Below are 27,336 nucleotides of genomic sequence, written 5' to 3'. Positions count from 1 at the left end.
TGAGAGCCTGTCTTCTAGGAAATAACAGTGCATGGAAGCTGGGAAGTGTGCCCAGCTAGGCAACTCTGGGGATGTAACATGCTCTTAATTTTCAAGCTTGTGGTGGGAATCCTAACTCAAGGTTTCTTCCTGACTCTATGTGTCTGCTTGCTGGTGCTTACCTTGGGAAGTTCAAGGTGCACTGAACTGCTGAACTAGAAATGTTTGCATAAGAGGTTGGGTGAGTTCATGGCCATTTTGGATCAGAGAGTGGGTAGTGTCTTTAAAGATAAAGAAGAGTAAATTCTTAGTGGGTGTGGCTTGGAGGTCCTAACAAGCATCTGGGAGCTCTTTGGAGGAGGGAGAGCTTTATGTAATTATGCTAATGGCTATAGAGGCAGGTCCACAGCAAAGAGGCAGGAACACAGCTTTCTATTTGAGCAGCAGACACCTCCTTGTCTCCCAGAGCTCCTGTTCTTCCACCACCATGTGGCTCTGTGCTCTGGTCTGGGCTTCTCTTGCTGCTTGCCCAATATGGGGTAAGTTCTTTTGGATTACAAACACTGGGTTGCTCATTTGCAACTCTGTCCTAGAAATATGTAGGGATACATATATATAGGGCAGGCACAAAGCAGAGCAATAACCCTAGTACTGGCATAAGCTGGCTACTTTTATACCTTTAAACAAATTACTTTTTAGTTGGCACTCTCTTTAATGTCAGAAGGAAATGAGACCTTAGAAGATTCAAATGACTATCAATGGAGCAAGCCTAAAGTAACTAAACCAACCATGAATCCAGGTTTGCTCTTTCCCCTCTGATGTATTCTCATGTTTTCTTGACCATCAGGACACTCATCCTCACCACCCGTGGTGGACACCACTCAAGGCAAAGTCCTGGGGAAGTACATCAGCTTAGAAGGATTTGAACAGCCAGTGGCCGTCTTCCTGGGAGTCCCCTTTGCCAAGCCCCCTCTTGGATCCCTGAGGTTTGCTCCACCACAGCCTGCAGAGCCCTGGAGCTTCGTGAAGAATGCCACCTCCTACCCTGCTATGTAAGCCACAGGGATGGGAACTCTTTCCATGGGTATGTGCTGTGGGAAACATGTAATGTTAATTGGGGGTTTCTACCATGCCTTGGATCATTTAGTTCCTAGATAGAAGACATAAAAACTTTAAATTTATAGTAAGATTTTAAAGCACTAGAGCGGGGTAGGTATCTCATCTCTAAGTTATTTTTTTACTATTATATCTATAACCCTGAGATATAATTTTACATCTTCTTCCTGGGCTGTTCTCACACCAATTGTCCAGCCCTCATGATTTATCATGATTTATCATTTCATGATTTATCTCCCCAATGGCATCTTATCCTCTTTCCACATTCTCTCCTATCTCTTTTCCCTCTCCTGCTTTGTCTCCTCCTGCTTCAGACACCAAGCCCAGGAACTGAAATTCTGTTACCTCTCTTCCCACTATGGGCTGTAGGCATCACTATTGACAAATCAAGGATAATTTGGGAGACAAGTTTACATAGCATCACTTGCTATACCTGAGGATCTCCTCTTCCCTGAGTCAAAAAGAGCCAGTATTTAGCTTTACAATACATAGATAGCAACACACCAAACCTCACTGTGAGATCTCGGTGATGTAGGATGGAGACAAGGCAATCCTCTGACTAACTATATTAACAGCAATTACTGGTATCCCTGAGAGCATCATGAGTCCTTTTAGTTGAAAAGTACTTTTGTAGTTTTCCAAACCCTTTACTTAGCATAAACTTACTGAGAACCTATGGTGAAAAAGTAATGTTGTTGATTTTCAGAAACCACTAAGGGAAATAAAACTGTACTTGTTAATCTTTTATCCTATTTAATGGAAAGAGAAAATGAGAAGTATGTGGATCAAATATATAATATCCTAGAATATCCTCAATGATTTGGAGAATAGTAATTGATCAGATGAGGGGAATGAGAAGTGAGATGCTATATTATTCTGATTTTAACTTTAGTGTTGCTTAGGAGTGTGGTGGATGTGGACTTGTTGGTGAAGAGAATAGTAAAGATGACTGCAAGTTCTCACACCCAGATCTACCTAGTTACCTACTCACAAGCAATTATCAAGGGTTTGATACATCACCACTGGCAACTGAGTGAACAAGCCTAAGTATTCCAGATGGCCTCACAGCCACCTCAGAGAACCTCAAACACCTACAAATGTCAGATCAGACAGCATTTGTGTCTTCCCCAAGGTTTCTCTGAGAGTGTCCAAGATTCTGAGCCTGTCTGCCTTCTTACCATCCAATGCCTTTCAACAGCAAATTATATCTGCTATGTGCTACATTTACATTATGCATGCAAAGTAAGACAGTATTATCACACACACACACATACACAGAGAGAGAGAGAGAAGTGAAAGAGAGTTACAATTGTGTGCAACTCAACAGCTCAGAGAGAACTGCTATTAACAATTGAGTTCATGCTTTCAAGGCCTTTGTCTGTATAAATAAAACAGAGCTCATAAATACAGTGTTGGAGGTAACCTGGCACATTCATATATATGCATCAGCATCCTTTCAATATATATGTCTGTGGTAGGAAAATGTATTTTATATTATAATATATAATATATAATATAATTGTATGTGGTAACTATATACATATATAACATAATAATAAAATAAGGTTATATTTGACATGTGAATTTATATTTTGTGAATACCATGCACTATTCTGAGTGATGTAGTTTCCCTACAGAACAGAGAATTAGGCATTCCCAGGACAGAGATTTAGGCATCTCTACTTTTGATGTGGTTTGTGTCTTGCTGGCCCTACACAGCATCACTTCTACACATCAGTGATGGTGATAGCACACCATCTCATTGCCAAGAGACATGGACTGTTGCTTATAATCTACCTGAAGTGTAAACACTGCCTAACATGATATTCCTGCCTCTGTGTCCTTGAGCCAGCTGTCAAACCGCTCTCTGCCTCCAATTCCTCAGCTGTAAAACAAAAACAATAATAGATGCCTGAGGCTGAACTGACCTTAAATGGCTTCATATACAAGGAGAACCTGAATATCTTCCTAATACTCTGGGAGAACTCAGTAACTGCTCTCAATCCCATGCTACACTGTAACTTTAAGAGCCTTTTCCAGAAGTTGACATTAGGTGTTGGAACAGGAAGATGTTGGACCTTAGCAGGCCACACAGCAAGACCTTTGGAGACTTTGCTCACTCTACCTGAACCTGGAAGCTTGGGGTCAAATTAGGAAAGGAATTTACATTAGGCCACACAGCACATCATGTCTGAGACAGGGCCAGAATTTAGCTTCCCTGAGGTTCTCCCACTACAATGCCCTTCCCTATCTCAATCTACAACAGGCTGCCTATCATTGTATGTAACTCTCTTGGTTAATGAATGTCTTCTGAGAACTATAAAGCATGTCTACCTGGTGGAAAAGCATACTCAACTGTGGACCACCTAAGCCAAGAAGGACAAAGCCCTGTTCAGGCACTGCAGGAAGTAACATCTCCTGAGGGGTGGGGGGGTGGGGGGTCACCAGTTATCTTACTCCTTGGTCCAGAAAATCCCAAAATACTCAAGGTAGAAAAGATGTACCAATTGCTCCTCCCTCCATAGGACTTAGAGACCCTAGAGATTTCCAGGGCTCCCACCTCTCACATGGCAATGACTCCAGGGAAATAATAGGAACTACTTTTATAGATTCAAATCTCTCAGTGCATGATCAGGCCTGGATGCCATGCTCAGTCTGGTGGAATCTCAGACATTCTCTCCCCTCCCAGGTGCTCCCAAGAGGCATCTATGGCACAGCTATTCTCAGATATGTTCAACACCAAAAAGGAGAGTGTACCTCTTGAGTTTTCTGAAGACTGTCTCTACCTGAATATTTACACTCCTGCCGACTTGACAAAAAACAGTCAATTGCCAGTAAGTGTTGGAACCATTGGTCCATACTTTAAGTCTGAGCATCTAGATCTTCTGTGGGATTAGAAGGTAATAAAGGCAGCAGGGGTCAGGAGCACATAGGTCAGAAGTGATTCAGGGACCACAGCTTCCTTCCAATTTTCACTTGAGTTTCTTTCCAAGTGATGTCAGACTTTTGTAGAGAGCACTTATACAGCTCATATGGAATTTCCCAAGTCTTCACAGGACGGAAGGAAAAGAATGGCTAATCTTCTTATGAGAATCCTATCCACATGGCAGTTAAGTCATGATTTTCCTATAAATTCACAACTGGGAGGAATCTTAGGGGAAAACAAAATAACCCTACATTATACAGATAGAGAAACTGAGGTTCTGGTAGGGAAAAATAATAGGGCACCAGAAAGGAGAACCTCTACACCACTTCATAGATATTTGCATGTGTAATCTTACCTCCAATTAATTATAAGGCCAGGACCAAACCTTTGTGTTTATGAGATTAACTACCCATCTAAGCATTTTCAGTGCTTTGCTTTACTGTTAAGCTAAATTAACTTAGTAATATGAATCCAGTAGGGGTGTAAAATGAGATTAACTTTAGTCAAGTGAAATTTAGTTTTATGAAAATTTTACGAATACTAAAATTTAAGTTGTTTTTTGCGAACCACTAGAATGGAATGGGATCATATAGAATTCGAGTTATGTCCTTAATGCTTTTGGGGTTTGGCAATAAGATGAGGGAAAGTGGTTTTGGTAAGTGGTTTTCAGGTATGCTATAATTATATGTCTATCAAGCATTAATCTATAGTCTTTGGTGAACTGGATATGAGGATTAATGACACTTGAATGAGAAGTCCAGCTACAAGATAAGTTGACCTTCATACCTTGATGGCTATGCTGAGTCACAGCATCCTAAAAATTAAAAAATATCAAATGCATGACACCACAGTTACGTTGGGCATTGGTTGATTAGACCCGATACCATCGAGATGTCTTATTTAACAGGGACATACGGGCGATAACGCAATTGTTGGCCCTGAAGTAAGAACCAGATGTCTGATAAAGTTTCAAGTCTAGCTACCCACAAGCTTAATGGGCCCAGAGCGAGAAGAGGGGCATAGGTGGGTGGGTTGTTGGTTTCATGGAGGATGGTAGAAATATAGACTAAATGTGGAGGGGGTAGTCATATGGAAGAGAAGAGTTTATGACTTAATGGTGTATGTATGATAACACAGATATGTCCTTAAAACATTAATTAAGATGTGTAGGTCTTAATAGTCATGGTTGATAGAATTTAAGTTGAGTTTAGTGTAATGTCTTGATGCATTAATAGTATTTAGTTGCTTATATGCCAGGGGTAAATAAGTTAATGTATAATATACATAAACGTTCTATTGTACTATGTAATTTTATGTACTGTGTCAAGACGTAGTTTAATTAGAATATCAGCTTTGGGTGTTGATGGTGGGGAGATACATTCCTTCTTCTTGATGCCTTGAGAGAATAGGCTCCTCATTTTTGGTTTACAAGACCAAAGTAATGTTTATACCATCAGGGCATGAACTTCATTTTAATATTTTGTCTTCAATAATACCTGAAATTGGCATTAGGATGAGGATAATGGAGAAGTAGCTAATGGAAGCCAATTAACCAATAATGATGAATGGGTGTTCTATGGGTTGACCTCCGATTCAGGTTAAGACAAGTAGGTTTACTACTAGAATTCAATATAGGGTTTGGGTGATTGGGTGAAAAATTAGGCTACATTGTTTTGAGGTGTGGAGAAAAGATAGGAAAGCTAAGATTACAATAGATAGGATTAGGGCTAATACACCTCCTAACTTATTACGAATGGAACAAAGGATAGTGGAGGCAAATAGGAAATACCATTCTGGTTTAATATGGCGAAGAGTGTTGAGTGGGTTAGCTGGCATGTAGTTGTCAGGGTCCCCTAATAGGTCTGGAAAAAATAATACTAGGATTATTTAGACTAGAATTATGATTAGGACTCCTAGGATATCCTTGATAGTATAATATGGGTGAAATGGGATTTTGTCTGAGTCTGAATTTAGGCGGGTTGGATTGTTTGAGCCTGTTTCTCGGAGGAATAGTAGGTGAACAATTACAAGAGCTGTAATAATGAATGGTAAAATGAAATGGACTGCGAAGAAGCGGGTTAGGGTAGCTTTGTCTACTGAGAAGCTGCCTCAGATTCATGCTACTAGGGTGGCACCAATGTATGCAATGGCTGAAATTAGGTTTGTAATTACTGTTGCCCCTCAGAATGATATTTGTCCTCATGGAAGTACATAACCTATAAATGCAGTTGCTATAACTGCAAGTAACAGAATTACACCGATATGTCATGTTTCTAGGAATGTGTAAGATTCATAATATATACCTCGTTCCACATGGAGGAATAAGCAGATGAAGAATATTGAAGCTCTATTTGCATGTATATATCGAATTAACCATCTGTAGTTCATGTCTCAGCAGACATAAGTTACTGATGAAAATGGTGTTGTTGTGTCTAATGTATAATGTATAGCTAGAAATAAGCCTGTGGTGATTTGTAGATTCCTAGTAGTGAGCCGAAGTTTCATCATGATGAGATGTTAGATGGGGCAGGGAGGTCAATAAATGAGTGGTTAATAATTTTGAGTAAAGGGTGGGGTTTTCGGATGTTTGTCATTCGGTTTCTATAGTTGAATTACAAGGATGGTTTTTCATGTCATTAGCCACGGTTAAGTGCTGAGTAGAAATAATGACTAATTATATTTTTGTTTTAAGTGTATCATTTTTAACTGGGTGCCTTGGGCTAGCATTGAAACCTTCACCTATTTATTATTGGGTTGGGTTAATTATTAGTGGGTTCATGGATTGTTTAATAGTTTTAGGTCTTGGGTGTTCATTTTTAGGGCTAATAGTGTTTTTAATTTTTTTTAGGGGGGATAATAGCTGTGTTTGGGTATACAACTGCTATGGCTATTGTATCCTGAGACTTGGGGTTCTAATTGATTAATTTTTAGTTTTTTTATTGTTTTTTATTATGGAGTTGTCTTTAATGTATTTGCTCAATTATTATGATTAGGTTGAGTTGGTTGATTTGGGTAATTTAGATGAATGAATAATATATTATATTGATGATGTAGGTATAATGTTAGAAGGTGGTATTGGGGTTGCAGCAATGTATAGTTGTGTGACTTGAATAATGGTAGTGGCTGGGTGATCTCTGCTGGTATTTTTATTATCATTGAGATTACTCGGGACTAATAGTGTATAGGATAGTGATGAGAACTAAGGAAATTAGGAATGAAATAAAGAATAATTTTACTATATGTTTTTGATTGATTAGTAGTTTGGATGAGTTAGTGTGTATAGTTGAGGTGGAATTAGGGATTGGTTTTTCTAATCAAATTAAGTCTAAGAGGTTTAGGAATGTTTTGAAGCTGAAGCTTAAGGTTTGGAGGGGAAGTGTGCAATGCATAAGTGGTGGAAAGTATCCTAGTGAAGTTGAGAATGTTGAGTACCGGTTCCTGGTGTTCATGTGGATGCTCATAAATAAGGCCGGTGAGACGGGTTTATTCTCAGGTCACCTGTGATAGCTTTATTGACAGATAAAAAATTTTACTCTCCCATGAAGGGGAGGGAAGAGTGGGGATGTTGGGACAATCTCAAAAGCATGTTCCCTGCCTGGAAACAGCACCCCAGGATTTCACTGTGGCCCATTTCCATGTCTGGCTGCCTTTGGCACAGTCCAATGACCAAATGATTCAGCATTTCATATGAAAACACAGTACAGAAGAAGGGGCAGGTTGCCAGGTACAGATGACAAGTTTGGGAAAGAGTTTTCTAGAGAAGGTAATCCTGGGTTTGTACCATGTCAGCACCCAACAAACTTCTCGAAAGCCCTCTATGTGAGGCCCAGGAATGGGTGACAAAGTTGTGGAAATGTATGCTAAGATTTGGTGTTATCTGTGTTCAGAAGTCTCTGGAAGTAAGAAAAAAAAAAAAAAAAAAAAAGGAAAAAAAAAAAACTTGGTGACTCCCACTCTTTAAGTCATAAAAAGTGAGCATCCCAGGAGCCTACCTTATCTGGCCTTCTCATTGGAAAGGGACCCATGATGTTGTTTATAATGGATTTGGAAATAGAAGTACTACCTACCATGGGTTTTTTTGGATATGTGTCCTTGGGGAAGCTGTCAATCCTCTCTGTGCATCCAGTCCCTCATTTGGAAAATGGTAATAGCAATAAATGCCTGAGGATGCTGTGTCTGAGATGGCTTCCTGCACAAGGAGAACCTGCATCTGTTCATGATTCTCCATGGTTGTTATCAGCTCCACTCAACATTAGACCATTGACACCCTTTATCAGGAAGCCAACAGCAATTGTTGGAATAGGAAGATGATAGAACCTTAGCAGGCCAGGCAATAAGACCTTTGGAATCTTTACTCTCCCTACCTGATCCACAGATTCAGGTACCTAAACAGTCAAACTTGGGGGCTGAGAAAGGAAACAATTAATCTGTTCCTACATACCCGTGCTTTCAAGGACCATTCCAACTGGTCTACATAACTACATCATAACCCCTTCAAGACATCATTAACCATCATACTCAGACTCAGTCTTCACTCTTATATATGCAGGATTCATCTTTCTTGGAGGCTACAGTCATCCAGAGGGGAAAAAATTCTTGAGATCATGGAAACAGGAGACCCTCTAGCTTCAGACACAAGTACTAGAGCCCGAGTTCTGAGTATTAAACCTGGATCTGCCCTGAAAAAGATGAGAAAACAGTGCCTTTACTCAACCTCTCAGCCTGTTTCCTCACATTGGAATTGTCACATAAAAGTTCAATGAGTGTCACACTAGATCACAGTTCTGCCTGAGAGCCAATATCCAGGCTGACACACTAGTCAGACCTACAGGAGGGTCTGCCTCATGATTCAAGAGCTGTCTCACTGCACTCTGGTCATGGATTGCAGGTGTTGATCAGCTCAGCATCTGGCTGATAGGAACTAGCATCATGATCAAGCCCTGCATCATTCTCTTACTGGTTGTAGTTTCTTAGCAGGAAGCTTATCCTCCTTTTCTTATCTGTCACACAAGAAAATATTATTCCTTATCAAATGGAGAGCTACTATTTATATTACATAGATAAGTTCTTGGTTCATTGTATCCCCAAGATATTCTCTCAAATTAATTGCATTATCACAATACTATTTTACACACCCTCATTTCTTTCCCGATCTACATGCTAGTTAAGTCAAAGAACATGAATTCTAAATGATTATATCCCTTCTTCTACTCAAGTTTCATCAGAGAGCCTGAAACACTGTAGATTATGAGACAATGCTAGCCAAATGTCCAAAGACACCTTGAATGAAGTGGATGTGAGCTGGGAGTAGCACAGCGGGAAGACTCAGGCTTAAGAACAGGTGCACTAGGAAGGGATGCCATTAGGGTAGCAGGTGTTTTTCCAGACAATCCTTGAACATAAAAAAGTTTAATGAGTTAAATGGGATGAGACTAAGATGAAACACATAGTCTGTCTGTTGTTCATGTCCAGTTGCCTGAAGTTCTTTCTGTGAAATGAAGTGATTGCAGGGTGATAACAGCACCCTTGTAGTTTACATGTCCCATGATAATCTCAATTCTGTGTCTTAGGAGGATGTGAGAGATGAGAAGAAAGGGTGGGGTTATTGAGGGGCATGTCATCCTGGACCTCATCTTGGAAAGTTTAGGCAGACAATCAGCCTTTTACATCTTTCCTGGGAACTACTGTGGGTTGGTCAATGACCTCCAGTCACAGCCTAGATACAGACAACAGATTCAGACGAACTCAATGGTGGTCTCAATTCTTCAATCTATTGTCTGTGTGGCTTTATTGTTGTCCAGGTGATGGTGTGGATCCATGGAGGTGGATTGATGATAGGTGGAGCATCAACCTATGATGGACTTGCTCTCTCTGCCCATGAAAACGTGGTGGTGGTAACCATTCAATATCGCCTAGGTATTTGGGGATTATTTAGGTAAGAGACTAGATTTTTTTCCTCTCTGCATATTAATTAGTCTTTGCTTTGGTTTATTTTGCTCAATTACTGAAACAAACACCCAAGATCGGCTAGATATCATTTCTCATTCCCAATAGATATCCCTTCAAACAGGATTTTCCCAGATGAAATGTTACCCTACAGACCCTCATTGGCCACATTGTATTTTCTCTGCTAGCTGACATACTCTCTTCTAGTCTACTTGATTCTGTTCTCCACTGTGAGCTGAGCATAGTCAGAGGTTTTGTTTGTCTTGTTCTTTATCTGTTTAGAAAATGTTGGATGCACTATGGCTCCTCAGTGCAGTACATAGTTTCTAGAATATGAGTGTAGAGACCCACATAAAGCAATGCTGTTGGGAATACAAGCAGGTAAAGTCCCCCAGATGTGTGATGTACTGTCCAACCTGATTCTGAAAAGCTCATTGAACATCTCCAGGCTATCTGCCTCTAGTGATTTTTGCCATGACATCTCTGTCAGCAATCTACTCTGTTACCTTGCAGCACAGGTGATGAACACAGTCCGGGGAACTGGGCTCACTTGGATCAGCTGGCTGCACTACGCTGGGTCCAGGATAACATTGCGAACTTTGGAGGGAACCCAGATTCAGTGACCATCTTCGGACAGTCAGCAGGAGGTATCAGTGTCTCTGTTCTTGTAAGTATTCTTGTCACCATACCCCTTGCTGGGGATTGATATGGCTACTGGGGGCTAGAATAAATGGGTATAATACATGGGAGGGAACCTGTTAGAAAGCAGCCAGTCCAATACATCTTTTCATTTATTTGTACAGGTTGACTTGATTCACAGCATTAGATGATGAACAGCTTCAGGTGTATAGTTAGCTCTCTTTTGCTTATAAGCTTACTTTAGTTATTATTATTTATTTTTAGTCCTAGAGCCATGAACACCTCCAGCTTCTCTTCTCACTTGGTTGATCTCATTCTCCTTCCTAATCATTTTAATATTAGGTCTCATTCTACAAATTCTGAGATGCAATGATGGGTATCCACTACAAATGAGAGGAGAGGAGCAATAAGTTGGACCAAGTGTCCTTGTTTTGGTTGAAGTTGCATCATTATATGAACAAAATTCAAGACCCAAGATCCGAGTGGGCCTTCCCCTGAGCTTAAGAAGGCAGCATCAGGTTATCTTACAGATGAAAGAAAAGAAGGTTAGGAGAGATGGAAGATCCAGTGGGGAAGGGTAGAGTAGAAGATGTGGATCACAGACATAGGCTGGGCACATGAAGTGTCTTGCGGTGTGTGGAATTGATCCATGGGGACAGTGACAGAAGCTATGGATTTTCTGGGAGTTTTAAAAAAATTCTTACTTTCCTCAAAGTTAAGCAGATATTTAGCCACAGAACAAACACACACTGGCTTTCTACTTAAATTCTCAGAGGAAAAAATTTAGAATATTATTCGGGTATTGTATTTGAGTTGCAATGTTTTAAAGTGTGAGCATTTGCACACAACATTAATAAAAATGATTAACCATTTCATGCAATATTGACATAAGATTTAGTAAGGAAAGAACATGATCAGTATTTAGAATGTAAGAAGAGGTGTGGGCAGGCTGGAGAGATGGCTCAGTGACCGACTGTCTACTCTTCCAAAAAACCCAAGTTAGGTTTCTAGCAGCCACATTCACAGATAACAACCTCCTGGATTAAGAAAGATTCTTAAGTAAGGAAGAAAACTTTATTAAACACCCAGTGAAGTATAAAGTCTGACATAACAACCTACTCAGGGATTGTCACATGGTTGTTACATTTATTTTTTTTCAGTGTTTTCTAAAGTTTCATATACATTCATGGACATATACAGAATTATATGAGATATCATACCTTTCTCTTTATTCATCATGCATCATCTATCCTTCATTCATAAGGTCTGCCTCCTTTTCTGTACATATGCAGCAATGTTGGCTTTTTAGTTGCTTTGTTCAAAAAAGGCTTCTTGTAATATACTAACATATAAATATTGTCCTTATTAGTAATCCCACTTCTATATTACTACCTGTCTATAGTTGAGTAATACTGCATTGTAAAAATGAATCTAATTTTTACCTAAGGGTATATAAATACCTTGGGTAAATACAATTTTTACTATTTGAAGAATGAATATACTTTCTGAGAAATGTTCACAGGTCTCTGTGATCTTTAGTGTTAGGATAAATTCTGAACATTGGAGAGTAAGACACTTTGTATGGGTACGCATTACCAAGCCTTTCATTGGTAATGTCTTTCCAATAGTTTGGATTTTCCATGATAGGTACTTGTAGTGCGTTTCCAGTCTGTCTCTGTCTCTGAATTCATGACACACTCTGCTGAGATGCTGCTGGGAAACATCAGAATAATAAGCTGTCCAGGAGTTGGGCTAGAATAGGTGAGAAGCAGTCTTATTCATGAAGCACCAAGGTCACTAAATGCATGGCTAGGAGATAGGGGGAGTCCTAAACAGCATGTGTGCCATGATTCCTATGATCTGTGACTTTTCTCCTTACTATGGAGAAATAGCCATCAAAGCAACTTAAGGAGGAGTTTATTTTGATTCACAGTTTAAGGATGCAATTTACCACAGAAGGGAAGTCATGACAACGAGAGCTTAGGTGATTGGTCACGTGAACCCATAAAGAGGATTCAGATCAGAAGCAAAAATGCTATTGCCCAACTCATTGACAGCTTCTGGTCTTCAAAACTATGTGTTTTAACTATGTGTTTTATGATTTCCTCATAACTATGTATGAGGATATCAAACAAGTGTGATATCTTTCCAAGTGCAACAGAATTCATCTGCAGTAACTTGCAAGATCACAAGGGTATATGGGACTGGGAAACTCCAGATTGGGGCAATCCACTTTAGCTTTGATCAAACATTTGGGATTTAACTGTAGCTTGTTTAACTCCCTGGTTGCCTTTAGCTTGGGCAGATGACCCAGTAAGTCAGCATTCCTATGTAAATCAGGCCTAGGTATTGGATAGGCTGCTAGTCACATATCACAGGAATGGTGCTGCCATAAGACATCTTCCAACATCAGTTAATCTGTTACAGAAACTCCCCCACAGATATGCTAATAGGTTTATCTCCTAGGTGATTATAGATTTTCCCTTTCAATTTGATGTTAACCACAAAACTCATCTTAGGAGAATAAAATCTTCTCTCCCCTGCCAGGTCTTATCTCCTCTGGGCAAAAACCTCTTCCACAGAGCCATTTCTGAAAGTGGTGTGGTCTTCACTACAAACCTGGTCAAGAAGAATATCCAGGCTGTGAATGAAGTAGGTCTCAATCTGGGCATTTCTGCATTGCTTTCTGAGTTTTTCTTGGGTCTCCTCTGGTTTTTCTGACTGTGGGGTGCATCTGAGATACTCAATCAATTCTTAAAGTAACAATAGCTGGGCAGAAGGACGACCTTTGGTTTAGAGCAAAGGCACATTCTGCGAGTTCTAATGTATCTTTATGTGAATCATGTTGCTCAGACGCCCTGTGATTCTGCACAAGAAGTGAAATATGAGGATATGTATCTATCTATATCTGTATCTATATCTATCTATATCTATAATCTATCCACATATATGTATATACACATATGCATGTGCACACACACACACACACACACATTTGTAGCTCACCTGAAGCAAAGTAGTTAGTGAGTGGGAGAGGTAGTGTATGAAACCAAACAGAATTCATCCTTTATTTCAAATGGCTTCTATAGATGCATTCAAGTTAGAGAACATTGTGCCCAGTGGGGTGTGTGTGTGTGTGTGTGTGTGTGTGTGTGTGCGCATTTGTGTCTGTGTGTAGGCATGTGTGCATACATGCACACAGACACTTGCAGGCACATATGTGACATAACCAGCTCATCTCATTATTCCAATTAGTAACAAAAGCAATACTCTGTGGGATATAGTATCTAAATATGCTAATTTAGAGCACTGGTTCTCAACCTTTCTAATGCTGAGACCCTTAAATATAGTTCCTAATGTCAGGTTGACCCTCAACCATATAATTATTTTTGCTGTCACTTAATAACTGGAATCTTGCTAATGTTGTGAATTGTAATATAAATATCTGATATAGAGAATACATTTACAACTTTGTAAACTGACCCAAAGGGTTCAAAAACCATAAATTGAGAAATGCCTATTTATGTACATTACAAACCCTCTATCACCTTATGAAATAAGATGTGAGAGTAAAACCTGGTGTTGCATGACTATAATTCAAATAACTAGGGAAGCAAAGACAGAAAGAAGAAATGAAAGATTGAGGTCAGCCTGATCTACGTTGTAAGTCCATGGTACTTAGTAAAACCCTATCACAAAAACTTCATAATCGTCATCATCATCATAAATAAGAATGAATAAAAGAAAAAAGAAGGAAGTAGTGGGGGAAGAGGAGTGGCAAATGGATGAGGGAGAGCAGAAGGAGGAGGAAGAGAAGAAGGAGAATAAACTAAAATCTATTGTCTACATTGACAGAACATATAGTCATTACTTTTGACCTCTGATGTTGCTTGTGATGTTTTTCAGATAATTGCTACTCTTTCTCGGTGTAATGACACCTCATCAGCTGCCATGGTTCAGTGCTTACGCCAGAAGACAGAGCGTGAGCTCTTGGAGATCTCAGCAAGACTGATACAAGTGTGTATCCCTTATACTCACCACTGTTCTGTGTCCTTGGCCCCAAACTATTTCTTTTGATATTCTTGCCCTGGATAGACTCTAAGGGAACAATTTCTTAGCTCTTGGAAACAGTGTCAACCTCTTGACCCCAACTGGGAATTTCATTTCCTATTTTGGAAACACCTTAAATGTCAAAACTTAGTCTAATTATATATCCCCTGATGAAGAATTGCATGGAAGTCTTTCAAATTTATCAAAGCTTGCTTATTGAACATTCTTGTCACATTTTTGTGAATAAGACTTTCCACAGTTTTAAAACAAAAAACTACTATCTTGAATTTCAGGGATATTCAATTAGGAGTTCTTCAGAAAAGTGTCACATATCTATTGTTAATATAGAAATTAAGTTATAACATAGTAGTAGCCAACTTCTCTAGAATGTATGAGATGTTGCCTCTATTATGGTCCTAGGATAGCCATCTATTTCCCTGTCATTCATCTATCATGTGCTGGTTCATTCGTTCATGCTGCCAACCATCCCATTCATTCATATCTTTTCATCAATTGGGTAGAAAAATATCTGTAATTTTCTTACTACATTTTCAGTATGTCCCCCATTCAAGAATGAGCTGATAAACACATATCTTTCATTCCTTCAACCGTCCAAACAATGCATCATTTTTCACCTATGAAAAAATGTTTTTGTCTGTTTGTCAATATATGCATACCACTCACCAATTGAATTATTTTTTTGATACTATAATTACATTTCTCACTTTGCTTTCCTCCTTTCAAATTCAAAGACAATGAGGAAGAAGCAGGCTTAAGGAAATCACCAAAATGGGAGGGGCTGCTTCAACTAAGAAAGTTGGACTATGAATCAACATGATACATGATCAGTGAGCTCTGAACACTGGTCTTTTTCATTTTAATGTCTTGTGATTATTTGTTCTTTTGAGACAGGATCCTACTCAGTAGTCTAGAAAATTGTGATCTGCCTATGTCAGCCTCCCAAATTTGTAGGTATAAACCTTAACACTAAGTGCAATGAAGAAATGCACTATACAAACAAAGGCCTGGGAGGTGCAAGGAGATTGATGGGAAGGCTTTACACTGCAGGAGGGCAGATCTTTACACTGCAGGCATTCAGTATCATACCAGGGACTGAGGAGTTAGGTGATGGGATGAGGCTGGAGTGAAGAAACCTTTGAAGGAATTTCCAACTGGATTTATTGAAAAGTAAGTTGTGGGCCATGAGATAAACAGAAGAGAAGATGTCTTTGGCTTCCCTGACTCAAGAGGGCAAAGGATGTGGCCTGACATGCAGCTATCCATATTTCTGAGCAATAGTCCTTATGTGGATCTGATGGTTTTAGATGCCGGTTTCTTTCTTTGACTCCCAGGAGCCCATTCATGCAGGTCTTTCCTGTCTGTCTTCCTGAAATCTTCTGCCTCTGCTTTCCCTTCTCACTTTCTTTTCTCCTTGAGAATAAAAGCCATTTCCCTTCTTAAAAGCCAGACTTTGCTTACAGGAATAAGGCCATTCTCTGCAATGAGATAGTACCCTCCCCTCAAACAGCTCTGAGCTCCAGAAAGGTGCCACATATATTTCTGCTCGACTTTCCTTTCTGTTGCTGTGATTAAAACCCTCAGATTTAAAGCAGTTTGGTGGAGTAAAGGGTTTATTTGTGTTACACCGCTAGGCTATGGTTCATCATTGAGGGCAGACATGAAGCAGGATCTCAAACAGGCCTGTTCAGCTAGGGAAATAAATATAGCAGAATCTATGGAGGAAGGCTGCTTGATGGCTCGTGGAAAGACACATACTTGGCTAGTTTTCTTTCACAGCTTAGGACACAGCTTCCAGGAAATGATGCTGTACTCCATGGACAACCAAAAATTCATCCATAGACATGCACACAAACCAATATGATCTTGACAATTTCCTAATTGTGACTCCCTTCTCAGGTGAAACTAGGCTAGTAAAGCTAAGTAGGAATATGTATCAATGAATTAGGATTTATTATGAAACATTTCAAACAATTAGTTTTTGTTGTTTTCTGCCTGTCCACTTCTATATTTGTTATCTCACTATTCATAATAGCATAGAAATGGAATCACATGTCTGTCTATCAAGAGAAGAATGGATAATGAAAATATATTATGCATACCCAATGGAATTTTAGCAAAGTATAAAAATGTGCATATATTATACATAAAAAATATTTTCACTCTGAGACCCTGCCCTCTCTAACACTATCCCAGAGAAGTCCATGAAGTCCAGGCCACGGTGACTTTCCTGAAATGAACCTTGTTCACAGGCTCCTCGCTCACTAGATCTATTTCCTTCCTACTGTTTAGAAATGTCCAGTCTTTTCCTCAGTTGTGTATGGTGTTTTTGCAAAGATACCACTCCAGATATCAAAAAGACTGGCTTTGTGCGTCCACTGTGTCATCTTCCTTCAGAAATCAGTTCCTCTCATGAGATTTAGAATATTCTCTTTTCAATAATCAGATTTATCAAAGTGGCAATGGTTATGCCTAGGTGGTATTTTCTATTTTCTATTATCAGCCTATTGGAGAGAATCTGTTGCTTGCTGTGGTATTTTATTTCTCTAAATAGAAACAAGGTTTCAAGTCAGTCTCCTCAAGTGATATGCTCAGTACTTCTAAAAGCCAACTATATATCCCAAGCAAGCAGATTTAGATATGAATAATTAGAGGTAATCAGCCCTTACTAATAAGTGAGAATTCTCTCCCAAATTTCCTACCACCATTGCATTGCAACTGCTGGCCCCCACCTCACATTTTTGATCTTGAAGTCTCTTAGGCTAAGCTACTGTCTCTAGGGTTTCTGTGGCCATGGACACAGGGGTCTTTATGCTTAGCAAGCTCTCAGACAAGCAAGGAGGCTCTGCATCCCTCTCTAATATGGATCAAAGGTAAGGTATGATATTCATAAGTACTGTATTTATGTTTTTTTCCAGTGCAATACCTCGATTTTCACTGTGATTGATGGAAAGGTGCTGCCAAAGGACCCAGAAGAGATCCTGGCTGAGAAGAGCTTGAACACTGTGCCCTACATAGTGGGCATCAACAAGCATGAGTTTGCTTGGGCCATCCCAACGGTGAGAATATACAGACCTTTTAGATACACTCCACAGAAGCTCAACAATCATCCTCCCTGTTCTGATCAAGGCTTGTGCACCCAGATGACTACCATTCAAAGAGGCTTAAAACTTTCCATGTAAACTTGTTCTGAGAGTCCTTGATGAAGTTCTTTGGAGTGCTAATTTATATCTGGGCCAGAGGAAGGATTAATAATTGGAAACATTCTAAAGTAATTTTTCAAGAGAACTTAGGGCCCTGATTTCCCACCACCAAACTCAGCAATGCTGAGACCTCTCAAGTAGGCATTTTAGGGCCTTGGTATCAGACTGCACTGTGGCTTCCAGTGCTAAAAGACACACTGAGACCCAAGCAGTTCTCTGAGTGCAAATGTGGACAGGGTCAGCACATTTCCAGAGTTCTGCAGAAGGACCTCATGGGGCATCACAGAAACATAGACACAAACACAATGCTAGGTCTTCTTTCCCATGTCACCGGAGTCTGAGGGTGTGTGGCCTGTGTCCTCTGTCCCTGAGCTTTTGGCTTCTACATGACGCTGACCTGAATGCTCTACTGTCTTGATTCGACTCCTAGTGTAATAAATACAGTCATTTGACTGTGTTCTTTGTATGGCTTAGCTTTATTCATATAAATTTATTTCTTTTGCTTGCTGATTTTTTTTCAAAATCATAAACTCCCGTATCTGTTAGCACTGTCTCCTAAGCACCTTTATTTCATTGGGTTTTCTTAGTTGGCCTGTTTGGTTCTTCTTAATTTACTGGGATTCACCAATGTTTTACCATGTGTTTAACAGATGATGGGAAATCTACACTCTAAACTCAAAATGAATGAGCAAACGGCCAGTTTCCTCTTGAAGACGTTCCACTCTGAACTTGTAAGAGTCTATGGAGTCATGGGAATTGGTTGGGGAAAAAAAGTCAGTGACTTGCTTTGAGCACAGACAGATTCAATCACTGCAAACAATGGTGGTGACTGGGGTACCCCTCCCACTTTTCCACTCCATCTTTTTTCACCCCAATGTAACAAACTTACATTCCTTGTTTACCAATCAAAACTCCCCATATGTTCAGGACAAGTTTCTAGGGGAAAAAGATTTATTTGGAAATCTTTATACCTGGAAAGAGTGATTCCGTGACTAACAAAGAACATCAGGTTTATACATTAGAGGTCTAAGACCAAGTAGTTAGAAAGAATATCAGATAGGTGGGCATTGTGACTGTTACTAAATGTAGGTTCCCTGCTTTTCTGATGCATGAGATACTGTTATCAGTAGATCAGTGAACAGATATTCTAGACTCTGTACATCTAAAACAAAATATTTTCTGACTAGCCAATCTCATGAATCATGCCTCTCTTTATTTCCTTCCCTAGATGCCTTGTATTCTACTTGCTAGGGTACAAAAGGTGTCTTTCACCTATAGAACAGGGGATGATACTGAATATTGACTTCCTCTAGAGACAACTGACCATACTATTCACTAGACAACAGTTTCTATGCTGTCAGGTAGTACCAGGCAAAGGGGTCTTTTTCAACATAGCAAATGAGAGAACATAATTATCAGACACCTGACCTCCAAATGTAATGACATACAGCAGGTGGATCTAGAAAATCTTTCTTAGTATAGCAGGCTGGTTTGGTACAAAGCCCATTGGTCCACGAGTCATCACCTCATCTTAACTGCATCAGCTGCATTGATTGCAGGTGTGAGTGGTCATTTTCTGATCCATTTTAGAACATCTCTGAAAGTATGATTCCACCAATCATTGAGAAGTACTTAAGAGGAACAGATGACCCTGGCAAAAAGAAAGACCTTCTTCTGGACATGTTTGGAGATTTATTTTTTGGTATCCCATCTGTGCTCTTGTCCCATAGCCTCAGAGGTGAGTCTTATGTGAGTCTTATGTGTTAAATTGGAGGACATGAACTCAATAACACGTCTCTGATTTACCCACTTCTCAGCACAGTTTGTGTGTGTGTGTGTGTGTGTGTGTCTGTGTGTCTGTGTGTCTGTGTGTCTGTGTGTCTATGTGTCTGTGTCTGCGTCTGTGTGTCTGTGTTTGTATGTCTTTGTGTTTTATATATGTAGGTATATATTTATAGAACACAAGGTTAGGAATGTAACTCTGTTGATAGAGTATCTGACTGGAATGTAGGATACCCTGCATTCAATCCTGTGTAAGCTTATCAGTCAGACCTAGTGGTACATGTTTGTAATTGCAGCATTTAGGAGCTGGGGAGTGAAGACGAGGTCTTCTTTGGCTACATAGAGAGTTCAATTCTAGCCTGTGTAACATGAAGTACATTCTTGCAAAAACCAACCAACAAAAAGAATAAAAATCCAGGGTCAGGAACAGGATTAAGGTTCAAAAGAGCCCCTTCCTAATGAGAAAGTCCAGAAAGAGTAAAAAGAAGCATGGGGAGAGGAAGTGTAGAGACCTTCAATTTCATTGGCATGCCTTTGTCCATCTTGGTGTGCACCGGTTAGAGAAGGTGAGAACTGGGTTTGGATCTTCCACAAGTTTGTCCATCACTGACGCAGGCCTGCATAGGCAGAGTGGAGACTACACATAGGTCTTCTGAAAGTAGGCAAGAATTTCTTGTGCCTGCGCATGATATATTCCAGCAAATAAGCTGTGAGCACGCAAAAAGGATGGAAACCTTGTTGTACATACCCATAGAACCCGCTTTAAGTTGATAACAATATAATTTGATTTCATATAACAATTGTACAATTTTTTTTCATTTAAAAATATATTTTTATTTTATCTGTATGAGTTTATTTGCCTATATAAGTCTGTGAACCATAAGTTGTGTCTGATGCCAACAAAGGCCAGAAGAGTTCATCAGAACCTGGAACTTCAGTTAAGAGATTGTCATAAGTTGCTGTGTGTGTGCTGAGAACTGAACTCAGGTCCTCTGGAAGAGTATTCAGTTCTTTTCATCACTGAGTCATCTCTCCAGCCCAGCATTTTTTTTTTTTTTTACATTTTTTGTGTCACAATTTGTATCTTTTTTGAATGAAAATGCTCAAAACCAGGATGAGTATGAGGAGGTGCAGATCTTCTCAGAATGACAGCGCACTATGGATCATCACTGAACACATCCAAGTCCTCACTGCCTGCATTGCATCCACTCATTCTGCATTCCATAAACACCTGACTCAGATCCCAGGTCTACCTCAACCAGCTGTGCAAAACAAGCAGGTCACAGGGCTTTCCAAAAGCTGCTTCTGTATTTTACTAGGAACCAACTATCAACTTCAGGGATGGAGACCTCAATGCCATCCAGGTCTGTGTCTGCTAACATGAACTGTATGCAAATCCATGTCTCCTCAGATGCTGGAGTGCCCACCTACATGTATGAGTTTCAGTATCGCCCAAGCTTCGTGTCTGACAAGAGACCCCAGATGATTCAGGGAGATCATGGAGATGAAATCTTCTCTGTATTTGGGACTCCATTTTTAAAAGGTATTGGGTCTTGGCCAGGTGTGCTCTGGGAGTCAGGAGGACTGGGTTCTCCTGTCTTGGTTTGGGGGTCTTCAGCAAGTTTCTCTTTTTCTCCTAATGTTAGTTTCCTGGCATTTTATAGCAGAACTGAGCTCCGTTAGGTAGTCCCCAAACATTCTCCTGTTCTATCACACATAAAGATAGGTCATGTGTACCCAGCCATAGTCATTCTAAGAATCATGACCTGAAGTATAAGAGAGGTGGTGGATCACCCACAAGGTCTAGGTCTAGATTACCATAATTTAATTTTGCACAAAACGTTGAAGTGTTGCATGATCTATCTATTTATGTACCTAAATATTTCTCATGCATACGATGTATATTTTTCCTTTTATTGAGCATAGACTTTTTTCCTCCCATACTATATCCTGATTTCAGTTTCCCCTCCCTCACCCACCCAAGTTCCTCCACACCTCTTCTCCCATGTAGCTCCACCCACTTTCTGTCTCTCATTAGAAAACAAACAGGCTTTTAAGGAATAATAATAAAATAAATATAATAAAAACTAACACATTGGAAAAGAACAAAACAAGCAGAAAGAAAGGAGCCAAAGAGAATGCACAAGAAACAGAGAATTTCTCATTTGCACACTCAAGAATTCTATTAAAACATTTACCTGAAAGCCATAATACATACTCAAAGGATCTGTAGGATGAAAAAATAGAAAAATACATATCAATAAAAATAAATAAAAGTAAAAGTAAAATGTTGTTTTTTAAATAAAGGAGGAGCCCTAAAATGTCATTAGAAGACAAGGAACCTCCAGAGATGTCATTGAGTTTGTTTCACATTGGCCATCTCCTGTACGCAGCCTAACCTTAAAAGAAGTTTGTTTCCTCAGTAAGACTCCCTTGGAGGAAATTAATTTTTCATTTGCAAGAGGTTATCAATTAAAGATGGCTTCTGGGTTAAGGATGGGGGCATGTGTTCACTTTTTTTCAGCTCTATGCTGCCATCCAGTGGGGGCCTGTGAAGGCGCTGTGCATGCTGCCTCAGTCTGTGAGTTCACATGTGTGTCCATCCTGTTGATTCGAGGGTCTTGTCTCCTTAGTGTCCTCCACAACCTCTTATATTCTTTCCACCTCCTCTTCAGGACTGTTCCCTGAATCCTACGGAGAGGGATTTCAAAAAGACAACCCATTTAATATTCCAGAACATTCTCTGCTTAATGTCTGGCTGTGGGTCTCTGTATTTGTTCCAATCTTCTGCTGGAGGAAGCTTCTTTGATGGTGGCTGTGCAAGAAACTGATCTACAAGTATGACAGAACATCTTTAGGAGTCTTTTTGTTGCTGCATTTTAAATTTTATTTATTTATTAACTTTTTTATTTTTTCACACCAGTAGTATTTGCCTTTGCCCAGGGCCTTGGGCATCTAGTTTCAGGTTCTTCTTCATTCAAGCAGTGACAGATATGGGTTCCATCATCTTACGGAGTGGACCTTGGTCAAATCAGATATTGGTTGCTTGCTCCCATAAGCTTTGTGCCATCTGGCAGACATGACATCATTGTAGATCAAAGGGGTTGTAACTGGCTTGGGGTTTGTGTTGCTCTTTTGGGAACATCAGAACACCTTCCTGTACCAAAGACACTAGATGGAGTGGTGAAGGCTCTCTGTAGGCACTACCTTGACATCTCCATGGTTAATGAGTCGTATGGTTATTGTCTTCAGCATTGGGGCCTCCCATTAACCTGTGGAGAGCAACCTAGAGTTTTGATAAGAGATTGGGTTGTTTTGGGTTTCCCATGAGACCCCTTTGGACAACATCTCAATTGGATGTAACCCAATCCTAGTACTGGAAGCTTCTTTTGGTGACAAGAGTTTGGTGTTTTGCCTCTGCCCTTACTTGTCATCAATTTTATTTAGATTGACTTCATGTATGCATACATTTTAGGGAGCTTAGACTGTATTAGGTTTCCATTCTACATCTCAAATAGCCCTTAATTTAACTGTCTCTCTCCCACTTTAACTTCCTCATCCTCTTCTTGCCTCCCTCTCTTCACTTGATCATCTTATTTCCACCCTTCTCCTTACCCTCATCTTTCCATAACTGTCTGTTCTACTTCCATTTCCCAGAAAGTGTGGCTGGCACCTTCACAGGAGATCTATGATATAGTTAATAACATGATGTTTAAATTTAAATTTTTGTGTGTGTGCATACATGTATATGTGGGCCTTTCTGTGTGTGTACATATGTGTATGTGTGTTTAAGTACATGTGTGTGTATATATGTGTATATGTGTGTATATTTATATGTGTATATGTGCATGTATGTGCCTGTGTTACTCTGTGCACACCCTTGCTTATAGAGATCAGAGAACAACTTGTGGGAGTAGTTCCTTACCTTCTACTCTGAGTCTGAGTAGTACAACTCAGATTCTCACATTTTAATTGTAACAAGTGCCTTGACCCACTAAGCCATTTCTCCAGCCCAATAATGTGTTATTTTAAAAAATCTTTTCGCAGATGTATTTAGTGTCTTAGCCTTTATCATTTGCATAAGATTATGATCACAACTCATGGCTACTTATAGGAATTTGCTAGCTAAAATTCTTCTTAGTCTTTTGTAGTTCTGATACCTTTTACAGTCTATTAATAATAATACTGTGTGTAAGTGACTCAGAAACAAATCTCCAAAACAAAGGGCACTCTGAATATGACATTTTGACCCCAAAGAAGAAAGGGAAGGTAGATGAACATGAACAACAAAGGAGACTCAGGGTGCATGCACACATCCCCACTGCTGGGTCACAGATCAGTCACTCCCTTCAACCCCCAAACATGCACAGTGAATGTCCAGGGTCTTCTCACACTGGAGCTGTTGACAGAGTGGTTAAGGACTGAGCATCTCTTTCTGCCTTTCTAACAACCTCCCAGATGAAGCTACATCTGGTTCACACTTCCACCAGCAAAACTTTTTTCCCTTCTCCACAGAGGGTGCCTCAGAAGAGGAGACCAACCTCAGCAAGATGGTGATGAAATTCTGGGCCAACTTTGCTCGAAATGGGTGAGGCTTGTGGCAAAGATTAAAAGGGTGGATAGGGTGTGGCTGGGCATATCTTTTAGGAAAGATGATTTCTGAAGTCTGAGTGATAAAAGACCTGACCATTCTGTGTAACCTCAGAGTTCTATAGGGAGAGTTTTCTAGAACCAGAAGGGCTGTTCAACAAGATGTAAGCTCTATATGAAGGTTGTCAGAGTCTCTGCTGAGATAAACCACACATGCATTCAGACCTCAGAGAGATGGAGGACCACAGAGCAGTCTCAAGCAATTCTATTTGATTCTTTTCCCAGGAACCCTAATGGGGAGGGATTGCCACACTGGCCACAGTATGATCAGACTGAAGGTTATCTGCAGATTGGAGCCACCACCCAGCAAGCCCAGAGACTGAAAGGGGAGAAAGTGGCTTTCTGGACTGAGCTCCTGGCTAAGAATCCACCTCAGAAAGAACATCCTGAACACACAGAACACACTGAACACAAATGAATGGGAGATCCTGCCAGCCTCAGGACCAGAGAAGCAAAGATGGAGCTATTCCACAAAAGATGCCTATTCACCAAAGATGGATCTTACAGAGGAAACTGTACAACTGTACAGTGGGGATATTTGTATCTTAACTTGAAAATAAATTTCCTTTTAGAAATCAAATCAGGAGTTGTTCTTGGGCTGAAGAGGAATCTATCCTCATGGGTGTTGGGATAGGAGGATGAGGAGAGATGGTGACATAGAAAGACATCTTTTCAGAGGAAGATTTGGGGAATGTTTGCTGGAATGTGAGGGAAGACAGCTGATTGGAGGAGAGTTGGATGTGATTATTACCTCATGATTCACCTCTAAGTAGACAACATTGTCACATTGCCATGCCAAACACCATTTGTGGGCAAAGTGTAGGACCATAAATTTCCTGAGAACCACAAAGCCAGGGGACATTCCAGTCATCACCGACTTTTCTACAGAGATCAGCAAGGTGTTCCTGAGCAAGATTAGCAGCAGATTACAAGGCTGGACCAAGCCTGTCTCTGACGGTCCAGGCACACAATACTGCACAAACTCTTTTACATAAAGAGGCAAAATCCTACTACCTCTGCAAAAATAGCATGGGAGACTCTGTTGCCAGAACTCTTGTGAAGACTAATTGAGGCCAGGTAAACGGCTGTGATGTTTTAATTTCCCTGAGTGGAGTGCAGGACACAGTTCTGAGTGAAGGCATTAGAGATCTTTCAGTACCTGGGAGAGGCAGGATTATTGAGAAGACCCTAATTCCAAGACTGGGAACATGAGGTATCACTAAGGTTAGGATTAGATCAGAGCTATGGAGACTGCTTCCAGAACCTGCCACTTCATCAACAGATACAAGGTACCATCTACCAGAAATTTACTTGTAGTAAAAAGTGAAAGTACAGAGAGAGACCCTCTGTGAGAGGCAGAACAGGTTGGAAGAACCTGGAAAAATAGGAAAAAGATGGGAGAGAATTAGTTACAGTAACAGGCAATAATTCAGCTTTGTGTAATTGGTATGATGCTGCTTGATGATACAATATATAAATAATATATGATATATGATATATGATATGATTGATATATATGATATATATGATATATGATTGATATATGATATATGATATATGGTATATGATATATGATGATATATGATGTATGATATCTGATGTATAAAATATATAACTAATATATAATGTATAATATATCATATATCATATATCATATACCATATACCATATACAATATATAATATACAATATACAATATACAATATACAATATACAATATACAATATACAATATATAATATATAATATATAATATATAATAAATACATAATATATAACATATAATACATAATATATAATATAGCACATTATGAATATTGTATAACAAAGGGCAATTCCTAAAAAAAATTTTTACAGTGCCTGGCCTCAGATTTAAAGCAAACAAACAACAACAACAAAAAAACTCTTTTAAGAAGAGGTTTACAGTGTTGGAGATGAAATGAATTTGTCACTCTCAAAGAAAGCTGACATGGAAATCATGCAAGGAATCAACTAATATTCCAGAAAGTAATGAGTTGAATTCACCTTGTGAATAATTTTGCTAAATATAAAAGCCTTAAACATATTAATTAACAACAATCTCCAGACTAGATTTAAAAACAAAAACCCAGTTGTGTGCTGAGCAACACAGACTCTGACTCCACTTTGTGACCTATGATTCCTGGTGGGTTTTAAGTCTCACCTGTCGCCTTCCCCTTTGGCTCCATATCTGATAACAATTATTAGAAGGCTTGGGCACCTCCTGTCTTGGTACCAGGGTAAGATCCAAGCATCACAATCTTTCCCTGGTCCCACCACTAAATACAAAACTTCTAAGCATTTCTTTTCTGATTGAAAGCTATGTCATGTCCCCTACACTGTGGCTAAGACCTCCACTCTGTATAGTAGAAGACTGTGCAGTTTATTTGGGTGAGTTGAGGTGTGATTAGAATACACTCCAAGTGGAGACACACACAGATTGAAAAAGACAGAGAGAAAAGCCAAAAGCAGGAGACAAGTATACTAAACAGACACTGGAAGAACATGTGGGGACTACATGAATATCATGTTAACAGATACTGCAAGAAATGGATTATAGAATAAAATAGGGTCCATTCTCCAAGAAGTCATGACAGTCTTCAATGTGTGTACATGTAATCATAGTCATAAAGGTTTTGCATGGTATCTTTGCAACCTCCCTCATTAACACACACACACACACACACACACACACACACACACAGAGAGAGAGAGAGAGAGAGAGAGAGAGAGAGAGAGAGAGACCCCCAAGACAAATTTGAGTGCTGTTGTGGTTTTGAGAAGTACTCAGGATGTCATGGACCAACCAGATAGGCCAGAGGTCAGCCATTGGCAGTGTGGAGCAGAAGGGTTCTTGGGGAAGAATGAGGCAGCCCATTGGACCAATGGTAGGTGGTATAACTTGGCCAGGGTTCCTGAGAGCAGAAGGGGAGTTATATATGTACCTGCTTTCATCTACACACGATTGAGGGCAGATTTAGGGCCCTAGGAAGAGCCCCAAGACACATGA

General features: G+C 39.8%; 1 protein-coding gene across 2 annotated transcripts; it reads left to right on the top strand.

The window, feature by feature from the left end:
* The first annotated feature begins 353 nt into the window (after positions 1-353).
* Positions 354-24,889, top strand: LOC117722886 (carboxylesterase 1C-like). Of its 2 annotated transcripts, XM_034522154.2 has the most exons (13): positions 356-518; positions 827-1,031; positions 3,785-3,929; positions 9,823-9,956; positions 10,481-10,634; positions 13,154-13,258; positions 14,513-14,623; positions 17,593-17,733; positions 18,528-18,608; positions 19,468-19,615; positions 21,071-21,202; positions 24,175-24,247; positions 24,535-24,889. In XM_034522154.2, exons 1-13 carry the CDS (start codon positions 359-361, stop codon positions 24,725-24,727), a joined length of 1,782 nt encoding a protein of 593 aa, XP_034378045.2. In that variant the 5' UTR covers positions 356-358; the 3' UTR covers positions 24,728-24,889. The 2 variants fall into 2 exon arrangements, with proteins under 2 accessions (XP_076771737.1, XP_034378045.2); XM_076915622.1 differs by lacking the exon at positions 18,528-18,608 and having other exon boundaries at positions 354-518.
* The last annotated feature ends 2,447 nt before the right edge of the window (positions 24,890-27,336 follow it).

The sequence above is a fragment of the Arvicanthis niloticus genome, chromosome 18 (assembly GCF_011762505.2).
Source record: "Arvicanthis niloticus isolate mArvNil1 chromosome 18, mArvNil1.pat.X, whole genome shotgun sequence".
Taxonomy (NCBI): Eukaryota; Metazoa; Chordata; class Mammalia; order Rodentia; family Muridae; genus Arvicanthis; species Arvicanthis niloticus.
The sequence above is the reverse complement of the archived record's forward strand: the minus strand, read 5'-3'. Positions and strand labels throughout refer to the sequence as shown.

Bases quoted from the DNA above. Each gene is read 5' to 3' on its own strand.
- LOC117722886 (XM_034522154.2), top strand. From the start codon at position 359: ATGCTAATGGCTATAGAGGCAGGTCCACAGCAAAGAGGCAGGAACACA. The intron at 17,734-18,527 runs GTGAGAATATAC...TGTGTTTAACAG, and splicing joins TTGCTTGGGCCATCCCAACG to ATGATGGGAAATCTACACTC. The intron at 21,203-24,174 runs GTATTGGGTCTT...CCTTCTCCACAG, and splicing joins TGGGACTCCATTTTTAAAAG to AGGGTGCCTCAGAAGAGGAG.